The following is a 19699-nucleotide window of genomic DNA, read 5'->3' as shown; positions in this document are numbered from 1 at the left end:
GTCTATGGATCCACACAGTGACGTGTTCACACATCACCTTTCATTGGACAGGTTGCTTTCTAAGAGATCTGATTGGTCAGGAGGTGGGGTTTTAGTACTCGTTACGATCCAAGCGAGAACAAAACCTGGTAGCAAGTAGGTTTGTTGTGAGGCACGAGTTGCTATAGCGATTGAGCTCCAGCGAGATTTGTAGTCCCGCACACAGATTAAATCCCGGAAGTTAGTGTGATAAGAGGTAATCTAGATTTGTAGTATAGACCCTTTATGTTTACATTGTGTGTTACTGGAATTATTTTGTGCATTTGTTTGGTAATTTTTTTTTGTTTTTGGGTAATTTTTTTCGTCTCTCCTCTCTCTCTCTCTCTCTCTCTCTCTCTCTCTCTCTATATATATATATATATATATATATATATATATATATATATACAGTGGTATGCAAAAGTTTGGGCACCCTTGTAAATGTTCATGATTTTCCTTAATAAATAATTGGTTGTTTGGATAACAAATTCCAGTTAAATTTATCATATAGGAGACAAACACAGTGATATTTGAGAAGTGAAATAAAGTTTATTCGATTTACAGAAAGTGTGCTAGAATTATTTAAACAGAATTAGGCATGTGCATAAGTTTAGGCACCCTTGCATCTTATTGATTTTAATACTCTTAGCACTAATTATTGGAACTCAAAATTGTTTTGGTAACCTCAGTGATCCTTGATCTCCATACACAGGTGAATCCAATCATGAGTCAGGGTATTTAAGTAGGAAAATTCTAGGTGTTTCCTCTTTGCATCTTCTCTGATTAGTGGCAACATGGGAGCTTCAAAACACCTCTCAAATGACCTGAAAACAAAGATAATTCAACATCATGGTTTAGGGGAGGGATACAAAAAGCTATCCCAGCGATTTAAGCTTTCAGTTTCAACTGTGAGGAACATTGTGAGGAATTGGAAGACCACAGGCACAGTTCTAGTTAAGGCCCGAAGTGGAAGACCAAGAAAGATCTCCGAAAGGCAGCGGCGCAGGATGGTGAGAACAGTCACAGTCAACCCGCAGACCAGCTCCAAAGACCTACAACATCAGCTTGCTGCAGATGGTGTCACTGTGCATCGTTCCACTATTCAGCGCACTTTACACAAGGAGATGCTGTATGGAAGAGTAATGCGGAAAAAGCCTTTTCTCTGCACACGCCACAAACGGGGTCGCTTGAGGTATGCTAAAGCACATTTGGACAAGCCAGCTTCATTTTGGAACAAGGTGCTGTGGACTGATGAAACTAAAATAGAGTTATTTGGGCATAACCAGGGGCGTTATGCATGGCGGAAAAAGAACACAGCATTCCAAGAAAAGCACTTGCTACCTACAGTAAAGTTTGGTGGTGGTTCCATCATGCTGTGGGGCTGTGTGTCCAGTGCAGGCACTGGGAATCTTGTTAAAGTTGAGGGGCGCATGGATTCCTCTCAATATCAGCAGATTCTGGAGAACAATGTCCAGGAATCAGTGACAAAGTTGAAGTTGCGCCGGGGCTGGATCTTTCAACAAGACAATGATCCTAAACACTGCTCAAAATCTACTAAGGCATTCATGCAGAGGAACAAGTACAACATCCTGGAATGGCCGTCTCAGTCCCCAGACCTGAATATTATTGAAAATGTATGGTGTGCTTTAAAACGGGCGGTCCATGCTCGGAAACCATCAAACCTGACTGAACTAGAGATGATCTGCAGAGAAGAATGGTCCAAAATACCTCCCACCAGAATCCAGACCCTAAGATCAAGGATCACTGAGGTTACCAAAACAATTTTGAGTTCCAATAATTAGTGCTAAGAGTATTAAAATCAATAAGATGCAAGGGTGCCTAAACTTATGCACATGCCTAATTCTGTTTAAATAATTCTAGCACACTTTCTGTAAATCGAATAAACTTTATTTCACTTCTCAAATATCACTGTGTTTGTTTCCTATATGATAAATTTAACTGGAATTTGTTATCCAAACAACCAATTATTTATTAAGGAAAATCATGAACATTTACAAGGGTGCCCAAACTTTTGCATATCACTGTAGACACAACCAGGAAAAAGGCACAGCAGAGGATGGACTTCCTGCATCAGCTTAGGAAGTTCAACCTGCCCCAGGAGCTGCTGATCATGTTCTACACCTCCATCATTCAGTCTGTTCTGTGCACCTCCATCACTGTCTGGTTTGGATCTACAACCAAACTAGACAGACACAGACTACAAAGGATAGTCAGGACTGTAGAAAAGATCATTGGTGTTGATCTGCCCTCCATCCAAGACTTATACCTGTCCAGGGTCAGGAAACGGGCAGGTAGCATCACTGCAGACCCCTCACACCCTGCACACAATCTGTTTAAACTCCTCCCCTCCGGCAGACGCTACAGATCACTGTACTGTTTCTTGCCCCAGGCTGTCACTGTGATTAACAGTCATAGAGTGTCAGACCTGTTTCTGTGAAATAAACATGGAACTAAACATAACAACCCTGGAACAATGTGTCACTGAGAATGTTCATGTACATACTATTTAATTTAAATGTTCTCCTACACTACTGCACTATTATCTTCTTCTTATTATTATTATTATTACTATTATTGTTATTTTATTTAGTTTTGCACATTCTAGTCTAACTACTGTTTATATTTATGTTTATATTTATTATTGTTTTTTCTAGTTGATTTTTATTATTTAATGTTTACACTATTAGAGAGAGTACAGTTCACCAAGTCAAATTCCTCGTGTGTATAACATACATTACTTGGTCAATAAAGTTGATTCTGATTAACTTTACATTGTTTCATACTGTAATAGAGGTGGATATATCATCACCATGGTGTAAAAGGTGCAGTGGCGTAGCAGGTGAGGAAGTGCTCTTGGGAGCATTGAGTCAAGGGTTCAAACTCTGTCAACATTATTTTGATGTTTTTTTTGGACATCGAGACGACTCTGGCGACTACATTACATTAAAAATCAATATAAATGATGTCACTGTAGCGGAAGGGCTGTACACTTCCCCAACTTACTGGGGCCAAATAAAAGTGGCATAGTCCTTGAATTCACCTTTTAAATTATAATTACATTTTGAGTGAACTCATCCTTTATAAACTCTGTAAGTTGATCATTTAAACCATAAGTACAGGTGGAGCTGTCTATGATAAGTTCTGTAAACCTACAGCTGTAGAAGAAGTGATCAGCCCTCTCTCTACAGCAGCCCTCTGCTCCTGCCTCAGCTCCACAGGCACATTTTATTCATATTGTTCTGCGGTCGTCACGTCACTGACATGATGAAGTGAAGAAGTGACCAAAAAGTGTGACCGATCACGGCCGGTTTAAAAGACCGTCGTCGCTGAAGTGGCGTTCCATCAAACTCTTCTCAGCTTGGAGCTCCCCACCTCAGCCAATCAGCTGATAGTGTTTAGATTAAATACACGTCTTCATAAGACCCACAAGATTGATCACAGATTTAATGATTCGAGAGTGAGAGCGCATGAGCTGCAGCTTTTACTGATGAACAGCCAATAGAAACCACTGATCACACACTGATCATGTGATTCTCAAATTTTTTTAAAACACCCATCAGCTTTTAATAAAAGATGATGCTGTAACTCACAATTAAATATTGTGTAATGTTTTAGACTAATGAGTGTTTGTTGAACTCAGCACTAATCGTTAAATTTAAATGAACAGAGGGAGCAGCAGCGGTGCTGATGGATGCTGTTGGACATCACATCCAACACTGCAGACGCTCGCAATGCAGGTAATAGCGCACGGGAGGTACATGCACTGGGAGCCTTAGTGCTCTGCCCTGTGACTGTCCCTGAAGCCCCTTTGAACACTTTGATGAAATACCTCCCTTGACCATGGACGGTGTTACTACGGTAACTAAGATGTTTTCTCATTGTTGAAACAGCCGTTCCAGTTAGAACCCAGATTAAAGGGGCCAGACTCTCAGGTTTCACCTGAAGGTCCGGCTCTGTTATCCTGAGTTCTAACTGGAACAGTTAGAGAGGTTGATGAAATTGGAAAAGGGGCGTGGTCAAATCAGGTTTAGACCATAGGGCTAGTCCATTAAGAATACTGGAATCTATTGGACTTTACTGGGGTTCAGGGTTTCTGTGTGAGTTTTTATTAATAATGAAATAAAAAATTGAAACAAACTAATAAAAATAAACAGACCATGAAACACTTTGAAGAAGCATGAGATGAACTGTGACGTCAGACATAAGAAAAGCTGAAGTGAATATTGAGTCACAAAAATGTCCTTTGATTATTTTTCTGGTGAAAAAGATCAGAGGTGTATTCCAGAAAGGAGGTTCAACAAACTCTGAGTCTATCCATAAACTCTGAGTTAAAATAACCTGCGATGGGAAACTCTGAGTATCTGGTTCCATTACAGCTGGTATGAAGTGGATCAATTAACTCTGAGTATGTAAACCTGGCCATAAATGCCATCATCCATTGGGGCAAAGATTACACGAGCTACCATGGCAACCACCCAGAAGAGAGTGATGTATTTCACTCTGATGGAGCTACAAGTTCCCCTGGTGTTTATAGGAGAATATGAACCTGTTCTAAAGGAACATGAACCTTTTCTAAGAGGAAAAGGTAACATAGTCACAGCCTAAAGGACAGAATAGGGGCTAAGTTAGAATACAATAACTCAGACAGTCAACAGTTAACTGTACTTAAAATCCTATCAAATATGTATAAATAATTGATTGAAGATGTTCAGTTCATTTAGGGTTAATACGACAGGAGAAAATAACACTTAGCAGCAGCTAAAAATGAAATATAAAAATATTATTCATAACATTAATGAATATTTAGGTCATCATCTCACCACATTTAGGTTTTAATTTGACTTTTTAAATTATCGTATCAAATTGAAGGTATAAATTTGTATTTCTTTACATTGACATAATAAAAAAAAAAAGAAAAAGTGATTGAAAGCTAAACAAGTTCATTAAAGTGCTGCTTGAGAAGCAGTGTTCAGGTGGGCGGAGCCAGGTAGAAACCCAGAGTTTCTTTGACAAAACCTGCCTTTAATCAGGTTCAGTTAAGGAGAATGTTACCATGGTAACAGACTCATAGAACTAACCTCACTTTATACAATCAGAAACTCAGAATTTGAACATAACCTGCTCTCTGTGACTGATGTTTAGAAACTTTCTGCTGGTTCTACGGGGACTGGTTCTACGGAGACTGGTTCTACGGGGACTGGTTCTACGGGGACTGGTTCTACAGTGACTGGTTCTACGGGGACAGGTTCTGAGAACTTGTGTGTTACTCTACAATCAAAGAAAAAAAACCATGACCATCCAAAACTGCAGCCACCATTTCCCCTTTGTCTGTATGGAGGACAACGTGTTTATGATGAAGGAGAAGAAGAGCTGGGAGAAAGCTGTGGAGCACTGCAGAGCGCTGGTCCTGGACCCTAGACACCATGGAGACCAGTCCAAGTACAAGCTGCTCAGTGTCCAGGACAGACAGGACAAGAACTTCATCAGAACCAAGATTTTACAGGTCAGAAGGTGTTGGCTGGGTGCTGTACACGCCTTCAATGCACCTCCAGAACGAGTTCTGCAACCTCGACAGCCAGCACCGCTGCACAAAGTTCAAGCCTTGGTATGGTGATATCCGGTTTAGGAGCGAGTTGTGCTTTGCCGAGAAGAAAGCCCACTTCACTGTGTCCTTCTGTATTTGTGAGCAAAACCAAGGGGGTCATACACACTATTAATGACTGAAAGTACTCCCATTTTGGTGAATGGTTTATCATTTACTGTTACGTGAAACTTGAACAGGTCTATAGCGAGGTCCCAACCCAAGCCTTGGCTGCGCTGCATGGGAGGGGATGTCTGACCAAGCTCGAGGCCCTGTGTGTCTGCTGCAAGGTCCTCAGCTGGGAAGGCACTGGTGATAGCGGGACAGTTGGACGACATTTTGTGCTGCCGTATGTTACACTGTGCTAGCATTTTCTGAGCTCTACAAAGTACATCCACTGTCTCATCTGCTGAAGGGAACGATTTCAGTCTATCATCAACATAATAGTGACGTTCAATGAACTCCCTTGCTTCACTGCCAAATTCCGCTTCCCCTTCCATGGCTGTTTTCTTATGCCCATAGGTAGCGATTGATGGGGATGGGCAGTTTCCAAAAATGTGTACTTGCATCCTGAACTCCAATACTTCTCCATCCGGATCATGATTTTTGAACCACAGAAAGTGCAGATAGTTGGATTGGTCCTCCCTGACTAAAAAGTTGTAAAACATTTGCTCTACATCTGCCATGACTGCATATGGATCAGACCTGAAGCGTGGCAGAGCTCCCACAAGACTGTTGTTGAGATCTGGCCCTTTTAGCAGCACATCGTTGAAAGAGATATTATAACATTTGAAATTTACATTTAGATCCAACATTGAGCTTTAGATGTACATTTAGATTTAAAAATTTTTTTTTAGATATATATATATATATATATATATAATTGCTCCCACAGTTGATTTTTTCACACCAAGCTGCTTGCCTATTGTAGATTCACTCTTCCCAGTCTGGTGCAGGTCTACAATTCTTTTCCTGGTGTCCTTCGACAGCTCTTTGGTCTTAGCCATAGTGGAGTTTGGAGTCTGACTGTTTGAGGTTGTGGACAGGTGTCTTTTATACAGATAACGAGTTCAAACAGGTGCCATTAATACAGGTAACGAGTGGAGGACAGAAGAGCTTCTTAAAGAAGAAGTTACAGGTCTGTGAGAGCCAGAGATCTTTCTTGTTTGAAGTGACCAAATACTTATTTTCCACCATAATTTACAAATAAATTCTTTAAAATTCCTACAATGTGAATTCCTGGATTTTTTTTCACATTCTGTCTCTCACAGTTGAAGTGTACCTATGATGAAAATTACAGACCTCTGTCATCATTTTAGGTGGGAGAACTTGCACAATTGGTGGCTGACTAAATACTTTTTTGCCCCACTGTATGTAACTAAATAAGTTTTGTGCATGTGAGTGTGTGTACTTGTGTGTGTGTGTGTGTGTGTGTGTGTGTGTGTGTGTGTGTGTGTGTGTGTGTGTGTGTGTGTGTGTGTGTGTGTGTGTGTCCATGGAAGTAAGTAAATGTGTACAAAGGTTGGGGTGGTGGTACATACACATATTTGTAGTTACGTGTGTGTTTAAGCAGGTAAGTGCTTCTCTGTGTGTGTAAATGTGTAATGCTGCGTTTACACCAAACGCGTTTTTTGCGGCACACGCGAACAGATTACATGCAAAGTCAATGGTTTCGCTGTGAATTATTCGCCGGTGGGGCGGCGCGGACTGTTTCGCGCATGGAAAGCGATGGTTACTGCAAGCGCGCTCCCGATTTTCGTGATATTCGCCGTTCACTTGAGTTGAAAATATTGAACTCCAGCGGTTGTTTCACGTGCCGCGCAGGCGCGAAAGCCAATCAGTCCTTGTTGGCAATGACGTCAGGCAGGCAACACGGAAACCAGTATTTTCACCCGCTCAACCATTGAGAAGCTAATCGTGGCGGTGTGTGACCACTGGGAGCTGTATGACACGGCCTGTTATTTTAACCGGGACCAGGACCAGGAAGGATTTGGTGTGGAGGAGAATCAGCGAGGAGGTGGGAGCAGCAGTTCTCTCTGTAGTTTTTATCTTTGAAAGTCGGCAGTGTGCGAGGATAGCATTAGCTAATGATAGCATTAGCCGCTAACACCAGCTTTTTTCACTGATGGTTTATGAGAGGAAAAAAAAGTCAGGAGAAGCATAGTGGGTCAGCTGCAGGAACATCCAAACGGTGGAAATACCCTGTGGTCATGTCCTTCATCGACCCCTTTGTTTCACCGCGAGAGACAAGCAGCAACATGGGGCAGAGAGTTGAGGAAGACAGGACCACAGAGTATGGTCAACCATCAGAGACTGGAGGTTTGTTTATCATTGCAGACATATAGAAATATATACCAGGTTAATATTCAGGCCTTTATGTATCACAGGGCTTCTTCTAGTGGGGGGATCTAAATCTAGTATAATGATTTAAAATCTATAGTAATGTGTTTCATATATTGTGTTTGCTGTCACTCAGAGGTAAACGATCAAATGAGTGATGGGGAAGAAGAGGGAGGGGGACAGATAGTGCTCAGGGAGCAGGGGAAGATGCTGATGATGATGATGGTGATAATGATGATGGTGATGATGCTACAGCAGCATCTCCTGCAGAAACAAGTGCAGCCAAACCATCTGATATAAACAGGACAGAAGTTGTTTTGCATTCAGTTATAAATAAAATGTATCTATAAATACTTTGTATATTAGTGATGACAATGTTGATCATTACCTAATTTAATGTTTAATTAAAATATATCTATGATCTTATTTAAGTAACAGTGACTAGATAAGCTATTATTATATATAATGTGTTTGTTTATTTTTAAGGAAAAAGAGCAAAGAAGAGGCCCAGCCAAGGCCCTCCAAGAGAGGAGGAGCAGCTTATCCTACAGACCTTCAGTAGACCACCTCCTCACCACCAGCTCTGACTGAGGATGAAATGTTTTTAAGAGGCTTGCTTCCTACCCTGCAAAAAGTGCCACCAGAATTTAGGGAACGTTAAATTTCAAAGTTTTAAACTTCTTCATTATCATCCGGTAACACTAAATTTGGAAAATTTTAATTAGGTTTTTGATTGGGCTGGATGGGCTGGATGGGCTGGATGGGCGGCACTCTTTGCATGGCAGGAACCACATTGTGAATAGTTGTTTATACTAGTTTGTTTATTATGTAAATATTATAATATTGAAGTAAATAGTTTGCTTAAAATTGAGGTATTATGTTAATGTAAATGGTGTTCTTTCAGAATTGTTGATTAAAAACACATTTTGAAGTGTACTTTTGCTTTCTTTTTAATTTCTATCAATGCATTTTAACAGCTATGTGTACACCACATCAAAGTTATATATTTTGTTCATACAAGAATATATAGTTTCCTCATATTGATTCTCTGTGAGACCTTTAATGCCTTAAATTACTTTCAGAGGTGAGGTTTCTTGGATTATTTCTTTCTGGTTAAAAATGAAGCTGACACACATTTCTCTCCCCATTCTTCCATATTTATTGTACACATGTTAATACAGTAGGAAGTTTGCTCTATAGAAGTATGTGGTTGGCTCTTAAAATAGTCGTTTTGGGTGTGCTGGTGCAATATGTCTAGCCATGGAACGGCTCCTGCAGAGAAGTACGATGTGAAGACCTCTCGTCCATAGCTGTTAGCTGTGGTCCTGAAGGAGTCACCTGTGGCCAGATACCTGCACAGTGAACATAGAAAAGCTCAGATCATTGATAATCAGATATATATAATGTGGGTGTGTGTACGTGTGCATAAAAGGTGGAGAGATTAGAGAGAGAACAGGCCTTATCTCCCAGAATGTGTTGCCGGATGACAATAATTAACAGTAGTAAATAACTAATGATTTATGAATTATTAATAATATATGAGTTAAAAACAATAAATATTATTAATGAAACAAGCCTCATCTTCCAGAATAGGTCTCCAGAGGAAAAAAAATAACAATAGTAAATAATTTATTATAATGATTAACTTTTATTTTAATTGTAATATATTTATGATAAAGACAATAATAAAGCAGGCCTTATCTCCCAGAATAGGTATCTCCAGAAAACAATCATTTTAATAAGTATACTTTTATATTCCTTTGGGATTAATATAGTATCTATCTTTATTGTGTATTTAAGAGATGTGTCTGATGAATCATGGCATCTTCGGTTGCTTATGAAACTTACCGGAGACAGACAGACAGTCGCTCGGCTGCAGAGATGGAGCTCCGGTAGTTGGTATCCTGCCGGGACATCCGTGGGCCAATCCGACCCAGCAGGTCGTTGAATCGGGCGCTGGTCATCCACAGGTACCACTGGAAGCAGTCATCATCCAGGCGTAGCTCCTGAAGCAGGCAGTGAAGCTCACCGAGTTGGATGTGGCGCTGGTTAACCTGGTGAAGCCAGGAAGGCCGACGTTTCTTCCCCTTCCGAGGGTAAGGAGCAGTGAAATGATGGGGGTCCTCCATAGTTGATGGTGGAAACAAACAGAGCCTGGTTGTCGCCTTTTGGGAATCTGGTGGGCGGAGATTCGCTTCAGACGTGAATATGAAGCAAATAGGGAAACATTTTTTAATCCCGCGAATCCTGCGGAAGGTTCCGGGCGACAGACGTGAACGGTCCCGCAGAAAACGCGTTTGGTGTAAACGCAGTATTACACAAATCATCATTTTCAGAGCAAAAAGCTGAGAACATCCTTTTCTAAAAAAAAAAAAACCCTGTCAGTGACTTTAAAGCTATTTTTTTTTTTTGCTTTAGTGCCAACTCTAACATCTGAACATTGTTTCCTTATATAAAAAAAAAACAAAAAACAAAAAAACACTGAGACAGGGCTTTTGATGGCAAAATTATTATTATTTATCAATCTGGGCCAGAGTTTAATTGATTTCTTACTGTATTTTGGCGTTCCTCCAACTTTCTCTCCCGTCAGTCTGCACACACGCAACTTCCTCTTCCTCCCGGACATGCAGAGTGGCATTGCATTCCCCGTTGTTTTTATGGTTTTATCTCACCATCGCCGCACTATCCATGAGTTCAAAACATGCTCTGGTCGAGTGTGTGCTGCTGTGCACTGCTGGGAATGTCAACTCTCGTATGGAGCGCCATTTTCTGTCTCATAAACGCTTTTCCTCCTCTCCCTCTGAGCTCTGCTGAGCACGGATGATCTCTCATCCAAAGGTGCGCTGCTACCTCCTAGATGTCACCTATTATTTTGCTACCCCCCTCCTCCTCCCGACACGCATCGATGACCCGTTTGGCCCTGTTAGTTGATGGTTTTATTTCACCATCGCAACATTATCAATAATCCCCTCAGGTCCACACATGTTCTGTGTTAGTATATGGAGCTGTGAGTTACTGGATATGTCACAATATCACTCTGTAGCGCCATAATCTCACTCTTACCTGCTTCTTCCTGCTTTGCTGGGTAGCATCAGTGGCTAATCTCTCATCTAAAGGTGCACTGCTGCCTTCTTCAGGGCACAGTTGGTCACTACAACACCCCACAGCTTAGATATTGATGAGGGACCTCCGCCAGGGTGTTTTCTAGTAATCCCCGTGAAAAAAACGCAAATGACGAGTTATCTTGTCAATGGCACTGAGTGAGTTAATGTCTGTGTTCAACCACCTTCAGCAAGAGTGGAGGTCCCCGCTTTCTGGAACCTTTATCTTGGCGGTCGCGGTGTGAAAAGGTTGAAAACAACTGATCTAAAGTCACCACCCTTTGTGAAACATGGAGCTACTTTAAAAATAGTGACTAATCCAAAGGGCTACCAGTGAGATAAACACTTCTTAAACACCAAAACTTCACGGTTTCTCTTTAATTAAAGGGTAAGATATTAAGGAATAGTAGCAGTGACTTAAAAAAAGAACACTAAGAACACTTTTTTTTTAACTAATGCAAATGTTTTATTTTCACCTCATTTTTTTTCTGCATTTTTATTTGAACAATTACACAAAGTTTACAAAGGGTGGCATACAACTTCATCCTTTTTAAAAAAAATTAAACTCAGAGAGAAATAAAAAAAAAAAAAAAACTGTTAAACTCAATTCAAATTAAGTAAACCTGGATAAACAGAGAATACTTCTTTGAGGTTCAATCACCCTCTTTTACATGTAGGTTTCAAAAGTAATATGACAAAAAACAAAAGAAAAAGAAGAGTGTACATAGTTTTATATACTGTATCAACATTTATACCCACATATAACACTTAAAAATAAAATGTACCACAGTTATACTCAACACAATTACAAATTAAACTTAAATTGACTCACACAAACTCCTTAGATAACCTGATCATCTAATTTTCATTACATTTCATAGAAAAATCATCATGTTCCTATTTTACTAGCCACTAACACCATTTAACTGATCATAAAACATGTAACATGTTTGTACAATGAATAATTTTGTAAAATGTTTTTTTTTTAATCCACTTTTATTTCATCACAATCCAAACACCAAATGTGAAACTTCTTTAATAAAATGTTTCCTCCCACTGTTGAGAAACATACATGTTAGGTTGGAAGGAGTGCGTAACCAACCTGGAGAAGTGACTGGTTGCAGAGAACCATTGAATCTATTGTTGGTGAGACTTCATCATGACACTGATCATTCACTTTGATTGACAGGACAGATGATCAGAGGTGCTGAGTTTTTACCACCATGGTTTAAACAGGGACTAAAGAATGGGTGTAGTTTATGAGTGAAGCAGCAGTGAGTGAAGGAGTAGATCAGAGCTGCTGCATCTACATCATAAAAGGAGACCACACCCTCCTCATAGTCCACAAACACACCCACCTTCTCAGGAACACAATTCAGATGAAGAATGACTGAAGGATCTTCACATGCTTTATACACATTTCCATATCTGAGTGCCACAGTCCAGTAACCATTCTTAGGACACAGAGTGATCTTTCCTTTTTTGTTGATGGATTCTTTAGCCACTCCAAAATCCCAGTCAGTTTTTCCTTTAACCTGAACCTCAAAGTAAAATCTGCCTGAACTGAAACTCTGTTTCCCTAAAACACTGACACATTTAGAAAATCTCTGTTTGTTGTCTGGAAGTTTCTTCCTCACTGCATTGCAGTAAACTTGTTTTCCATCATCAGACAGGATGAGATCATGATGAGCTGTAAGAGGATCAAGAGTCACATCTACTGCAAACTGCTGCATCTTCTTCATCTCAAACATCTTCATCATCTTGTCACTGAGTGTGTCCTCCAGCTGAGTCACAGCTCCCAGCACAGTCTCCTCACATGATGATGGACGGACCATGACCTCTGTCCAGTCCTTGGTGGCTGGAGGAGCTTTCAGGGAGCAGAAGTGTTGGAGGAGGTGGTTTTCAGAGTGGGAGAGCTGCTCCACCTCAGAGTTTCTCTTCATCAGCTCCACACCTTCAGCTTTCTCTCTGTCTGCAGTAGCCTTCCTGATCCTCACTGACTCTCTGATCTCCTCCAGCCTCTCCCGTCTCTTCTGGATCATCTGCTGAAGATAAACTTTCTTGTCTTCAAACAGATCTTCTCCCAGAGGGACTAACTGGTGATTCCTGTGCTCCAAAAGAGAACACATCAAGCAGACACGTGTTTGATCGCGCTGACAGAACAGCTCCAGAGGTTTGCTATGCTTTGGACACATCCTGGTTTCCAGGTTCTCCACAGGCTCCACCAGCTGATGTCTTCTCAGGCCTGATGCTGTCAGATGAGGCTCCAGGTGAGTCTCACAGTAGGAGAACACACAGTCCAGGCAGGACTTCAGGGCCTTTACTTTGGTTCCAGTGCAGACGTCACACAGAACTTCTCCTGGTGCTGCTGCTTTCTTCTCAGATTCACGTCTGAACCTAGAAACCATCTCACGCATCATAATATTGACCTTCAGCTGAGGTTTAGTGCTGAACACCTGATTACACATGGGACACTTGCTGGTGGTACTGGTGTCCCAGTATGTGCTGATGCATGTTTTGCAGAAGTTGTGTCCACATGGTGTGGTGACTGGATCAGTGAGCACCTCCAGACAGATGGAGCACAGGAAGGGATGTTCAGACGTCCCACTGCAGGCAGGAGACATGTCCACAAACTGAGGGACAGAGATGAACAGCACATTAACAGGATACTCTCATTGTTGTGGAACGTTCCTTTACTAATGTTTTTGAGTCCATCTCACTGAGATCACCTCTAGTATTTAGCATTGATTCAGTCCTCCTGTAGTAATGTGGACAGTCGGCTGTGCCTCAGCAGCTGAATGTAAAAGTGCAATAGTTCGAATGTTTAAGGTTCAAATTAGTTCTAAGGTTCTCTCATATTAACACTGGAATTTTTCAAAATTATAGGTTAGTTTTTTGTGTACTTTATTTTAATGTACAATCTTGTTTTCTTTAAAATAACCAATATATTGTGTAATAACAGACTAAAGTTTAACACAGCACAAACCTTTAAAATCTGCATGGACCACACACTACATTTCTCACTGATTTTGTTTGGGAAAACAAATGAAATTAATTATCTGCCTCAAATGTAACTTATAAATACATGTAATTTCTGTGCAATTTGTGATTGAAATTCACAAGTTGTGATTAATCATAATTATTTAGTCAGATTTTCAATTGATTGGTTATTTTTTTAATCCATTCAAGGCTAATTTATATTAAAAAAATAAGTTTCCCATGAGCAGTAGAGACCTTTCTTAGGTCATATCACACATCACATGACTTTTAGTGGTGGGTGGTAGATGATGGAAACCAATGGCAAACTTTTTACACATTTAATCTCTAACCTGGAAAATGGTTAGAAATATCTGCACTTCAATCCTGTTTTTTTTTTTCAAAATGAACATTACATTTATCTCAAATCTCATTTGCACTCGGTAGAATGAAAGTTCAAGATATGGAAATTGTCACGTCACCAAGTCTAAACTTTAGTTCGTTATTTTCACTGTTCCTCAAATAAAGATATCTATGTAGTTGTAGATATCTGAGAAGATGTTTGGACTTGGCAGAAGTAGAAAGTTGTTATTCTGTTTGTATTTTATTCATTTTTATATTTACTAGTCACATTTTCTGAGATGCAATTAAAAGCAAAAGTGTTGATTGTCTAAAAAAGGAAACAAATGGTTCATTCATTCCTAAGTCAAATATGTTAGTTTTTAATGTATAATTATAATTTCACTTTAACTAAAAAAATATGTTAATCTATGGAATTTTCAGTAGAATACTGGACTACAAAAATATTCAACAGCGACAGCACAGAAACATATTGTATACAATTATATATAACATGTTGTTTGACGTGAATCCCTGTTTTAAATGTTAACAAAGTGAGTTTAATGCTAAAAACAGCTAGAAAACCGTCACTTACCTTTGACATTGGACGTCCCATAATTAAGCCCTTCAATGTTAAAAGCAGCAGAGCAGCAATCCGTCACTTCCTTTCAGCAGCTCAATTCCAACTTTTCCTCAATTGACAATCTATATCTTGGGATAAAACAAAATAATGATCACATGTTAAATGTGTCACATTAAAATGAATAAATACTTGTTCCTGTTGATTGAGGCCAGTGAAATATGGGCCTGTCATAATACGTAATAATAATAATTATTAAAGCCGCGAGCGGCATCATAGGGTCCGATGAAGCGGCCGGGGGCGGTAACCCACGGTCACGTATACCACTGTTGGGGAATTGGATATTGGCCTGGAGTTGTAAGCGTTTTCGTATAACGGCGTAGTTATGGCGAAGGATTTTCCTGTGTCATGATAGGCCCCTCCCACTTTTCACAGCCTGCTCTATTTGCCATAGCTATGTGCTTCCATCTAATAAGATTCATCCTACAGTGTTTTGAAGTCAACACGACATATCGTCTGTCCGCTACAGCTGCTCGTGTAGGACGACCACAGAAGCGGCGCCCTCTGAGAACGCAAGGCATTATGGGTAAATTGGTTCTCGAGTTTTGTTTATGGCTGTACGGTCATCATGTGTATCAAATATGAAGCAGTTTGAACTTTGCATTCTAGAGTTATAAGCTTTTTCCTAGAACGGCGTCCTGTAAATGCTAACCGTGTACATGACCTTAAATGACACCGGTCAAAAACACAAGGCATGATGGGAAATGTTTCAAAGCAGTCATGACCAATCTTGGGCACATGTCCTTTGTGTGAAATTTGAAGCTGATCGAAGTTTGTGTGTCAGAGTTATGGAGATTTGGAATTTTTTGCGTGCTAACGAAAATTAGCATTGCATTTTTGTGGCGGCGCCACGACCAAACCGTGACAGATACAAAAATTCTTTCGATAACTTTTCATCTTCAATGGGTCCTATGTGGTGTTGCCAAGTTTTAAGCGAATCGGATGAATCCCCTCAGACTAGTTAGCGCAGATGCGTTTCGAGGGCGAAACGCCATTTTTGACCTTTGACCCAAGATGGCTGACTTCCTGTTTGGTTTTGGGCGGGGTCACAATGTAACTTTTTGCTCATTCTGGGGCGAAGACTACATGTGGCGATTTTCGTGCAAATCGGTCAGACCTGGCGGTCGTGTGGTTCCATCGTTTGTTTTGGCGGCGAAAACGCACGCATAGCGTGCGTTTTCTGTCCGTTTTTTTTCATGCCACCAAATTATCAAATTTTTCGCCAGGCTTGAGGTGCGTGCAAATTTCGGTGAGTTTTCGGGCATTTTTAGGGGGTCGAATTAGCGATCAAAGGCGGGCGGGGTATAATAATATTAGGAAATAAAAGCGAAAACAATAGGTTCCTCTGTCCCATTCTGGGACATCGGACCCTAATAATATGTAGCTTTACATGCAGTGAGACGTTCCATTATTATTATTTGCCGCTAACACACATATACACACACACAGACAGACAGGCATGCACACATAAGTTACTTTGAAACAGTGTAACTTACAGATGGGCGGAACAGAGTAATTCCAGAGTCGGAATCCACAACAGTCAGTTTAGATGCACAGACCGGAAGCGATCCTCTTAGTGCTCTATATAATGCAGTACTGGGTGCAAGACGGTGATCAAAGACAGAAAAGGCTCATTCACAGTGATGATCTCATCAGTTCTAACTCTACAGTGATGATGTCATCAGCTCTACAGTGATTGGCTTTTGCGCGCAGGTGACTGTTGGCTCTGCTCCCCGGACAATTTTATGAAATAATTTACGAACGGTATCATTGCAATCAAAACAAATCTGACGTCGCACACCTTTGAACCAAGCAGCAGCCATGTTGAATTCTCATGGCACCCTCATATATGTTGATGACATATTATTGAGAAACACAAATTTTGCAAACCACAGGAGTGAAATTGATCATGTACTGACCTGCGGCGGTGCTAAAATCTCACTGTTCAAGTGTCAATGTCACCGCACAAGAGTGAACTATGTCAGTCTCCAAGTCGGTAGTAAGGGTGTAGAACCACAGGCACAACACATCCAGGGTCTTCAGAACCTCAAGGTTCCCCAGCATGTCTTAGACTTAAGAATCTTCCTTGGTATCTGAAACTACTCCAGGCAATTCACTGACAATTACACCATTTTAGCAAAGCCTCTTTACACATTCCTAAAGAAGGATGTCCCTTTCACTTGGGGTGAGCCCCAACAACACGCTATGTTGGCTTTAATTGATATGCTAACGAAGGCTCTGTGCTGCTACCTCTACTGTCTACCCAGACCACAACAAGGAATTCCATCTGGAAGTGGGCTTTTCAGCACACTGCCTCATGGTCGATCTTTACCAGATACATGACACGGACAGACAAGTGGTTGCTTACGCAAGCAAAATCCTCGCCGAACCCGAACTCAAATACAGTACAAAAAGCTCTGTTTGCTACAGTATGGGCTCTGAAACATTTCTTCAACTATGTTGGAGGTCAAAAGGTCATTGTGGTGTTCTTCAACAGCCAGCGCCCAAAAGATGGCGTGGTTACAAATGCTCGGGTTGCGTCTTGGATGATGACCCTGCAAAGCTTCGACCTTGACGTCCATTATGGACAAAACCACAAGACGCCGTTAAGGATGGATTTGGCTGCATGCCAACTCTACCCCAGTGACTACACTGCTCAGGCCGCATCAGCTAGCACTCAACACTGTAGCACACACCTGCTTCCGATCCCAGCCGACCCTCTGTCTGACGTCCCCTCAAATCATCATTTCTTTTATCCAAACTTATGTGCAGACATGGTGACAGCTTTGGTTGATGGATGCTCTTTCCACCAAAACCCCCAGGTACTCGCTGGGGCTGGTCTAGTCTGGGTCAACAACGTCCCCAGCAAACCAATGATGTTAAAATTAGGCAAACAAATGTCTCAGTTTGCAGAAGTACCCAGCATCCTCATTACCCTGCAACATGCCGCCGACCATGGCCTCAGAAACTTGGTCATCTGCACTGACTCCAATTATGTGCGACCCAGCTTTGTGTGCCATCTACCTGTGTGGAAGGCCAATGGTTTTGTGACCTGAGGACATAAACCCATTCAACACAAAGACCTTTTCATTGCATTTGACGACTTAGTGTTAAAACACAAAATCTAGGTGTAATGGAAAAAGGTCAAGGGCCATGCAAAGGTCCCCAGTTTAGATCGGGACCTCAACCAGAAAGCTAATGGCCTCACCAAACAGGGGACACTATCAGTGACTCAGGGACACCCTGGTCCTTTGACCCACCCCAGCACACTGAGCCCCACCCAGTTTCAGTAAAAGCTATTACATGCTCTCGTGCCGAAACCTCAAGGTCCTCGCAGGTCACTGCATAGGTAAACCCCACTTTCACTGACAATGTCCTGATAACGTTTCAAGGCCAAGACCCCGCGATCTTCTTGATGATTCGCCTCATGGGGGACAATACACCAGACAATCCCTTCTCCTCTGACTTTGCCTCCACACTTAACCTCGACCATCTGTTCACTGTCCATTGCTCATCACGTATAGTCAAGGGCATCTTCGTCCATGTTTCTGCGGATTCACAAACGCATGCATTTGTCGTCCCGCAAAACCAAAGAGGGCTGATATTGGCACATGCCTATGACGTGCCCTGCACCGGACACAGAGGAGTCAAGGCCACAATGACAGCTCTGCAACAGATAACACACTGGCCACACATGGAAAAGGACAAAACAGACTCCATAAAAGGATGTCTAGTCTGTTGTCAGTTCCAACCCAATACACCGAGCGCCTTTACAAAAGACTTTTCCCTGGTCCGATCACCAAATCGATTGGGTCAAACCCTTAACTAAGTCCACCAGAGGAAACAAATATTTCCTCACCCTGACATGCGCATTCTAACTTTGCTACCACTTACACCACTCACTAATACATGATTGATCCTGAGAACCACCTCCGAGCTACGTTTGCGTTTGCTCAAAAACACCCTAAAGAGAGCACAAAGTGTCATAAAGCCTACTACGACCAAAAAGCCTCACAGGAGGAACTACAGGTGGGAGACCGAGTCTAATATTACAGTTTCGTTTTCTACAGAACAACAAAACCAACAGACTAGCCATCAACCGCAAGCTGAAAAAACCCTACGAGCCGAGATATGGCATTCCTAATTAGCCAACCAGTCATCGCAGTCAATAACCACCTCAAGGACATCATAAACTAGAAACTAGGACTGGAACCCACTACAAAAGCCAAATCCAACCTCTAATATACATGTGGTTTACGCCAAACATGGCCCGAGTCATTGTAATTATTCTCTGTCACATACTGTATAGTTACCTTCTGCACCTCCGCTCTATGCCTTAGACACACCAGGAAAGTACAACACCAAATCAATCGATACTTCGATCGCATATTCAAACGCAACCGACCCAGATCCGAGGGTGCACTATGCTATAATAGGGGAAATTCCAATTACATCACAGAGAAAACAACAACATATATTGAATATTGCCATTCTGGTTTTATACATCAAAGCATCATCTCAAGGCAATGGCAAAATATTGATATATATATCATATATCATGACATAGTTTGAAAATATTGAGACATTTAAAAAAGGCCATATCGCCCCGCCTATTTGCCGCAAAATATATGTCGACTTAAATGTTTCGTATTGATGCATCCTCCCAAACATATAAATTGTCCC

At 41.2% G+C, this 19699-nt stretch overlaps 2 protein-coding genes across 3 annotated transcripts in view; both read right to left on the bottom strand.

The window, feature by feature from the left end:
- LOC114480392 (NLR family CARD domain-containing protein 3-like) overlaps positions 1-19699 on the bottom strand; it is a gene marked incomplete at its 3' end in the record, with an annotated part of 182964 nt that overhangs the window by 94542 nt on the left and 68723 nt on the right. The window lies entirely within an intron of this gene.
- Positions 12075-16608, bottom strand: LOC114480402 (E3 ubiquitin-protein ligase TRIM39-like). 2 transcript variants are annotated; one of them, XM_028474525.1, is made up of 3 exons: positions 16513-16608; positions 14972-15087; positions 12075-13694 (listed from the first exon to the last, which is right to left on the bottom strand). In XM_028474525.1, exons 2-3 carry the CDS (start codon positions 14990-14992, stop codon positions 12231-12233), a joined length of 1485 nt encoding a protein of 494 aa, XP_028330326.1. In that variant the 5' UTR covers positions 14993-15087; positions 16513-16608; the 3' UTR covers positions 12075-12230. The 2 variants fall into 2 exon arrangements, with proteins under 2 accessions (XP_028330326.1, XP_028330327.1); XM_028474526.1 differs by having other exon boundaries at positions 14972-15081; positions 16513-16599.

Source organism: Gouania willdenowi, chromosome 18 (genome assembly GCF_900634775.1).
Source record: "Gouania willdenowi chromosome 18, fGouWil2.1, whole genome shotgun sequence".
Classification (NCBI taxonomy): domain Eukaryota; kingdom Metazoa; phylum Chordata; class Actinopteri; order Blenniiformes; family Gobiesocidae; genus Gouania; species Gouania willdenowi.
This window is presented reverse-complemented; position numbering and strand designations above follow the sequence as displayed.